The sequence below is a fragment of the Equus quagga genome, chromosome 7, assembly GCF_021613505.1.
Source record: "Equus quagga isolate Etosha38 chromosome 7, UCLA_HA_Equagga_1.0, whole genome shotgun sequence".
Taxonomy (NCBI): domain Eukaryota; kingdom Metazoa; phylum Chordata; class Mammalia; order Perissodactyla; family Equidae; genus Equus; species Equus quagga.
The window spans coordinates 44,238,349-44,246,593 of NC_060273.1; the positions used below are offsets into that span (position 1 = coordinate 44,238,349).

The 8,245-nt window shown below is 56.0% G+C and overlaps 1 protein-coding gene across 1 annotated transcript in view; it reads left to right on the forward strand.

Annotated features, from left to right (window-relative positions):
• FLT4 (fms related receptor tyrosine kinase 4) overlaps positions 1–3,698 on the forward strand; it is a 40,076-nt gene extending 36,378 nt beyond the window's left edge. The window contains 1 exon segment of the mRNA XM_046668082.1: positions 1,870–3,698. Within this exon segment, the coding sequence (XP_046524038.1) occupies positions 1,870–2,068 (199 nt within the window). The 3' untranslated portion in view covers positions 2,069–3,698.
• Positions 3,699–8,245: the final 4,547 nt, after the last annotated feature.

Consider the following 8,245-nt stretch of genomic DNA (forward strand, 5'->3'; position numbering starts at 1 on the left):
GAAAGAAGGATCCACTTGAAGGAATTCAGGTGATACCAAAGATGTGGGTCAGATACAGCACTCCCGGATGAAGAAACCTAGGAAGTCACACACATCCCTAGCCCCTTCTGTAGGGGAACAAGCTCTTTCTGGTCTCAAAAATCCAAGCGTGAATCATCATGGACAGAAAAAATAAGCACTATCCATACAGAGTTATTATAAGAATAAAAAAGAAAATTAGACTGAAAACTTTCACTAGACATGAGGACAAAAAAATAAATGAAGCAGAGGAAAACTGATACAACACTCCAGCGTGCATTAAATATATGATCAATCAAGGAGCTGTACATAAATCAGAAATTCAAAAATTCAGAAGAGAAAGAGACAGTGTGAAGATATCAGATAGGAGCTGACTAAATGCAGGAAAGAAATTGAAATATAAGACAAATGCTCTCAGAAATGAAGACCAGGATGCCCAAGAAACAGTATATATGATCAGGAGGAAGACACAGAAGATGGACAGGAAGAGAGTCAAGAAAATAAAACTGAAATAAATAAAGAGGTAAAAGGATCAGAAGGAGACGGATATAGAAGTGGAGTAGAAAAGATCCAACATGTGTACAGTTGGAGTCTCTGAGGAAGAAGATGCCCACAGTGGAACAGAGCTCATATTTGAAACTTGTACTTCAAGATAACTCTCTTAAACAGAAGAAGCCCTGAATCTACTTATTGGAAGGGTACCTGGGGAGACTGGCCCAGAGCAGTCGACTCTAAGACATATCCTAGTAGAACTGTTAGACTTTAAAGAGAAACATTCTGGGATTTCAGGCAAAAAGACCAAGTCACTTAGAAAAAAAGAGTCAGATTGGCATCAGGCTTTTCAGTGGCACTGTGCAAATCAAACAACAACGAAACACGAAGCAACATTTTCAAAAAACTCAAAGAAAGTGAGAGCTAGGGAGGGAGCATCGTGGGGCTGTCCACGAGGCAGGTGGGCTGGAGCCAGCGGGGCCTCCCAGGCCACGGTGAGAAGGTTGGATTTCATTCTGAGTGATGGGAAACCGTTGTGAGTGACTTAGCCTTTTTGCCATTCTCCAAACAGGCAAGGATAGAATGTGCCTTTCTAGGACAGAATGAGCAGTTTGTAGGGCAGATGCCCAGTCCTCTCCTGTCTCCTGTTAGCTACTGGTCAGCACTCACCTCATGGGGAATTAACTTGTCCTCACTTCCAGGTCACCCATCCAGCCCTTTCAGTGTCCACTCAGGATGCCAGATCCCATGCTGGGCAGTGTGGCATTTCATCTAGGTCTGTAGGTGAAAGCCACTGGAGGATGTATCAGGAGAAAGACATCATCCAACTTCCAGCATCTCTGAAGAGTGGACTTTAGGCAGACAGGAGGGGGCGAGGGGAGATGTGCTGGGGAAGAGTGCAGAGTGTGCAGTGACGGCCCCTCTCTCTAAGGCAGGGACAGGGCATGGAGAGAGAGGCATGGATGCATTCTGGAGTTAGAACAGACAGGACTTCTGGCTGGACCGGATATGAGGGGGAAGGGAAAGGGAGGAAGCAAGTATGACACCCAGGTGCTTGAGCCATTGAGTCAGTGTTGGTGCTAAGTCCTGAGATGGGCAAGACTGGGAGCGAGGCAGGTTTGGGGGGATGAAGTTGGGCATTTGCGTGGATCCACACCCAGTTTTGGGACAGAGAATGTTCCAGAGTTTGCCAATAGTCACATCAGTCTGGTTTGCTATTTAAGTCAAGTCTGTGTGTGCTTCCCTTAGCTTTGTGCTCAGTTATTGCTCTGGTTGTCTTTGATGATTCCAGTCAGACTCCAACTCGGGTCTAGTCCCTCTTATCTTCTCTTCTCACTGACGCCATCTTCCCTGTCTCAGCAGCTGTAAAGGACCTGGCCGGAATGTGGACATGACCAGGGCGCACCCTGACCCCCAAGGGAGGCAGCAGCCGGACCTGGGGGCACAGGGAGGCCAGGTGTTCTACAACAGCGAGTATGGGGAGCTGGCGGGGCCGCGAGAGGAGGGCGACTGTGCCCCGGCCGCCCACACACCCTTCCTCACAGACAACAGCTACTGAGATGGCCCAGGCACGGCCCCGGCAACCCGCTCCCACAGTTGGTGGGGCCATGCCTGGTGGGGCAAGCAGAGGGCTGAGAATTCATCTCCTTTGGTTCAGGCCAGGAGGCGTTTCCTCCTCTCTAGCTAGGAAGAGCAGAGCCCGGGCTCCAGGGCTCCCTGGACTCCAGCACCACGCCTGCCCGGGCCTTCTCCCCATCCAGATTCAGATTCCATTTAGCGCAGCGTCCACAGGGGCAGCCCCAGGCTGGGCACTCCCACGGGGAACGCCTCTCTGATGGTGGGTGGTGGCATGACCCCGATTTCTAATGAGGAATATGAGGGTCTGAGAGTCACACAGTGATGGAAGTGGAGCCAGACTGGAGCTGTGGTCTCCCAGCCCTCGCCCCAAGTGCTGTCCCTCCACACAGCCTTCCCTCTCCCTGGGAAATGGCTTTCTTCACTTGCCTCTCAAAGGCTTAAGGCAGGGGCCATATTGCCATCACAAAGCAACAAATGAGGGATTTGGGGAGGGGTCCTCTCTTGAGCCTGGCCAACCGGCCGCCTTCTTCTGAGGATTAAGGAGATCCGTCAATAGATTTTTTCCATTAGAACTTAACAGACTGAGCTGTGTGAAGAAGTTACATTTCAAAACCTCAGTCCGAAGGGAGCCCAGGGAAGGTCTTTCTGAATCTAGACAAGTCTTGCCTCTGACCCCAAGTCAGGTGCCGTCATAGCAGACACAGTCATCGTCACCTCTTTCTGGAGAAGGCCCCCAGCCCCACTTCCTGGCCCAGAGTCGGAAGAACCAGCTGATGGTCTAGAGCTGCCCTTTTTGAGAAACGCCTAGTTCTTCCGTCCGGGGCCTCGATCTGCCACCCGAGGCACCTCCCAAGCCTTGAACGTCCTTCTCAGAGGTGGACACCGTGGTTCCAGCAAGGAAGGCTTTGGGGCTGGCCCCGAAGACCAATCCAGCATTGCTCTGTGCCACGAGGCAATAAGCGGACATTCTTGTGGCCCTGGGGGGACCCTGTCTTCTGCCCCCTGGTCTCTGCCTGACGCGGGTGCCCTGGCAGGTCAAGCCTCTGCCCTTACCAGGGAGCAGCCAAGGACCATCTGGAGGCTGGCACCGTTCGGCCCAGGCCTCCCATCCCAGCTCACTGCCCAGGCACCCCACCCCTGGCAGGAGAAAGACCCTCCTCCCAGTTAGCACCACGGAGATTGACAGCCCCCCCACACCCTACAAGACACTTGCAGGACAGGCAGCTGTGCAGCCAGCAGACCTCCCCCCACCATTGTGTACTGATCCTTTAGGATGTGTTGAACGCTCGTGAGACTGTCGTCCTCACTGTCCCTAGAGGACCTTCTCCTCTGATGTCACCTGTCTGTGAGACTTGGGTCTCAGGTTTGCCTGGTGGAAGTCCAGAGGCTCTTCTCAATCTGAGGAGCAGTGCTCGTGACGCAGGAGCAGGGCCCTGTCCTCCAAGCCCCATCCCACGTGCGTACCACCTGTTTGTGTCCTCTCCCCTCCCGTCACATAACTGCACGCACAGAAATGTACTGGGAAGAAAACCTGCCATGCCTTGTAGACCATGTGCTCCTAAAAGATCTAAGATATTTAACAAGAGATAATAATAAACTTGACGCCAGTCTTTGAGTTACTATGAATGGCTTCTCAGCTAAGTCCCAGCTCTCTATGATTCCAGCCTTCCTCCCGCTGATCATCCGCCTCACAGGGCCGCTGGACAGGCCGCACAAAGGAAAGGGCAGCCGGCAGCTCAGCAGCGCCCCTCGCCACCGCCCTTCGGCTGTGGAGCCCCGCAAAGCCACCAGCAGAGGGCGCGGGGGAGCCCCGGGCGCCGGCTCCGTTCCCCGGCGGAAGCGCTTCTGAGTGCTGGGAACGCGGTCCCCTGAAGTCTAATTTACGGGCAAAGTGACATGGCGCTTGTCACCGCGCACTAGAGCCAAATGCTGCCCCAGGCAGGCTGGGTCCCTGCCGCCAGGTTCCCACATCGCATGGCGCCAAGCAGGTGCCTACACTTACCCATCACAGACAGGCGGACAGGCTCAGAGGGGTGCACGGTGCCCCGGATCACCTGGCTGGTTGAGTGTGTGCTTGGACCTCGAGGTCAGAGAGGTCTGGGCTGGGGCCCCAACTTCAGTCCCTGCCCAGGGAGATGAGCTCTAGCCGGGGGAGTACGACGTTCGGCATGCGGCAGGCCCTCCCCAGCCCTGCCTGGGGGTGGTACCCCTTCCCTTCACAAGTGAACTGCTGGCCTAAGGGTGGCTGCAGATTGAGGCATGAGACTGACCAGCTGGATGGGCCCTTAGCAGGTTTCCAGGGAGGGGCTGGCCCAGCAGCAGCCCCAGGGGCTGAGGGGACGGGGGAAGCCAGTGATGACCCCTGGACCTGGTGTGGGCTGGACCCCTGCACTTGGGGGCCAGGCAGGGGTGCCAGCACAGCCCAGTGGGCACCTCACCTAGGGGAGCAGAAAGGAGCCCAGCAAAGGTCAGCAGCCAGAGGCCACCCTCAGCCAAGCATGTCCAAGATGTTGGCTGGTGCCCATGTCATGGGCGCTGCTCGCCAGATGTCCACGTGTAGGTTCAGGGAGGGGACCGCAGCATTGCCAGAGGGAGGCCTGCCCTCGGGACCACCAAATGAGGTGCAGGTGCCCTGGGCCTGGGCCAGGCTGGGCTCTGGGGGCTCCTCAGGATTGAGAGTAGAGGATGTGGCCCCCTGAGGCTGGGTGACCCTAGGCAGGTACTGCTCCTGGGAGCCTCAGTTTCTCATCCAGGAGTTGCTACCTTGAAGAACATTGGTGATGACATAATAGTTGAAATGCAACTAGGAGTGACCGACCGTATCGAGAAAGAAACCCTGCCCCCACCAAGTCATGTCCTTCAAAAGCAACATTAAAAGCCAACTGGGAAAGACACTGTCTGCACTGGCATCAGGCCCTCCCTGTCGCCTCCATTGACTCACCCACCCAGCATCCCTCAGATGCCCGTGCACCCAGACACCTATTCACACGTCCATCCATCTGTGCAGAATAAACAGGGGCTCATCCACCCACCCACACACCCCTCTCATGGGTCACAGAGAGACCTTTTGGGGCTGCAGCCATTGAGGATAGGGACAGGGGCATTCTCAGGTAGTGCAGGGCCCTCAGTGAGGAAAACAGGCAGGAGAGGGTGGGAAACCTGCCTTTCGAAGGGTTCGGGTCAACATGATGTTAATAGGGGAAAGGGCATCCCTCATATGAGATCCGACTGGGGGTTCTGGAAGTCAGTGAGCACCCTTGGTGGATCTGCTCTTCCTTGATTTAGGAGCAACTGGCTGCGGCCACCACTGCAAGGAGGTAAGTGGCTCCCATCCTGGACTGCAGTGGAGGGCACCACTGTCCCTTCAGAGCAGCATCTGCAGGGAGAGACAGAAACCCCGGTACTTTCCAGCTGGAGCCGGCGGTGGCAAGGTTTGCCATAAACCAGATGTTAGTGGAAACCTGACAACTACAGAGGGGTTGAGGGGGGAACTTGCATTTGGAAGTTGGTGGGGCAGCATCCTTGAAGGCCTAGCCTGTCTTCTGTGGGCCACAGGGTCCAGTTAGCCAGATGAATATGGCTCCCAGGGTGACGTCTCTGTGCTGCTCTGGGGCACACCATTTAGAGGCAGCGGGGCAGCGGGGCAGCTTGGCAGCTGGGCGTCTGGGTGTGGCCCCCCTAGAAGGAGGCAGCTCCCCCTCCTGAGGCGGGAGGGCCTGTCGCCTTGGACCAGGTTTCCTGGTCCCTGCATGGCCTCTGAGAGATGGTAGTAACAGAAGGGACTGTTAGTACATCCTTGAGCTTTAAGCTATTGAATGAGCTTTGAACAGGCCTCACTTTGGGATGGCAGTAAGTACATCTCTGATGTGGTAGGGCCCTGATCTGGAATGCGGGTTGGGATGTCCCCGGGCCTCTGACCCACCACTTCCCACCCCTTACCTGGCAGGCGGCTACTCCTAGCCCCTGTGCATGGAGGCAGCACAGAGTGCTGGTCACTGGGGCCCTTCCAGTCCCAAGGGCCACCAGGCACAGAAAGAGGCCAGGGGGACCATTCAGATCCACCCTGAACTGGCCAGGGTACCTAGGGCAGGTGTGTTTGTTCTGACTCGAGAGGGTGAAGATATCCACCCCCCACACCATTCCACTCAGGGACCCAAAGCCAGCACACCTTCAGTCCAGGGGTGCTGGGGCCCCACTCTAGCCAGGGCTGAAGCAGGAAAACTGGACCTGATTCTGCAGGACATGGCTTGGCCACAGCTGCTGCAGTCAGCACAGCCGCTTAGAGCAGAGGGACCCAGTAAAAGCTTATGGGAGGCCCTGGGGACAGAAGCTTGTCCCCCTGAGCCTGAATCAGTGTCTGCGGTTTGGCACTGCTGGCTGCCAGCTTGTCACCCCAAGCAGGACACCTATCTGAAAAAACAGAATTTCAGTATTTGCTTAAGCCCTGTGGGCCGGCTTTTCCATCTGTTTCACCCATGTCACAAGCCTATACAGCAAAAACCACGTGGACAGCAGTGGACCCTGCCCGCCCTTCCCACGGCAGGGCTCTGGAGGGCAGGCCCCGGGCAGGGAAGGGGCAGAGCGAAGTGCTCAAGGCAGCCAGATCAATACTGACCCGAGGGAAGGCAGCCACGGACATGGGGACAGACACGTGGCACTGCCCAGAGCTCCAGGGCCCAGAGAACCGAGCTGTGAGGAAGAGAAGGAGCCCGAGGTGGCGTGCTGACAGAGATTCATGTGTGACCTATGGGCAGACGCGCGGCTCTGCACTTGCCGCAGCCTGGCGTCACTGGCCACCAGTCTGCTCATCTTCAAGCCACTCTGACTGGGACAAGAGAAAGCCCCCAGGCCCCTCTGGGATGGCCTCATCCAAAGCCCTGGACACGCCCCCCTGTCCTCGTGGTGACAGCTCAGGGCGGGAGACAAGGAGGTCTTCTGTTGGCCCAGAAGGACTCCACATACAATCACATGTAATCTAAGAGGGAGGGAGAGAGATTTCACACACATGCATGCACACACACACACACATGTGCGCACACACCCACACGAGAGGAGGAGGCCATGTGACCACGGAGGCAGAGATCGGAGCGATGTAGCCACAAGCCAGGGAATGCCAGCGGCCACCAGGAGCTGGAAGAGGCCGCCGAGCTGTGGAGGGAGCGCACACCTTGGTTCCGGCCCAGTGATGCTGGACTTCTGCCTCCAGAACTGGGAGTCAGCAAATGTGTGCTGTTTTCAGCCGAGTACGGAGGCGTTGTTAGAGCAGCCTCAGGAAACTGACATAAAGGCCACCCCTGGGTTCAGGCCAGACCCCCGCCCGCCAGCCCTGCTGCAGATAGTTCACAAGGGGCTCCGAGAGCCAGTGTGGGCTGAGGGATCCGACAAGCCTGGAGGGAGCCCTGGCCTTGACCATCGCCACTTGGGGACCTGAGGCATGTCCCTTGGCCTCCTCAGTGGTGAGGAAACACGGTGAGGCGTCCATTCTCAGCTCCCAGCACGATAGAGAGAGGGACCCTGCCCTCTTGCAGTCAGTGCCCCTCTGTGTCAGAGATGGGGTGGACCTGATAGGAATCCTGAAAGCTTGGCTGAGCATCTGTGGCAGAGTCGGGCCTGAGCGGGGCCCAGCACCAGCCCTTACAGTGCAGTGGCGGGGGACCAGGCTGCATGTGCTTGGCCAGTGCTGGGGTGCTGGGGTGCTGGGGCAGGATCACTGCCAGGGTGGGGTGCAGAGGGACAGGAGACCCCAACCCCACCCCAGTCTAGATTAACGACATTTTCCTGCATCGTTTTTGGCTGTGGCATCACAAAGGGGCCTGCAACTTCTGTGACAAGGCAGTAGGTAGCCTGCGGTTATTCCTGCTCAGGGCTGCCAGCTTCTCCACGAGGTGCTGCGATGCCCTTAAGGCCATGGGAAGGTTTCATTTTAACTTCTCTTTAAATCAGAAGAAAAATTAATATAATAGTATGGAATATACATGATAATGGATCCAGCCAGGATTGTATTCATCTTTATGTGAACAAAGTCATAACAAATATTTTTTAAGAATGTTTTATGGGGCCAGCCCGGTGGCATAGTGATTAAGTTCACGTGCTCCTCTTTGGTGGCCCAGGGTTCATGGGTTCAGATCCCCGGTCCAGACCTACACCACTCATCAAG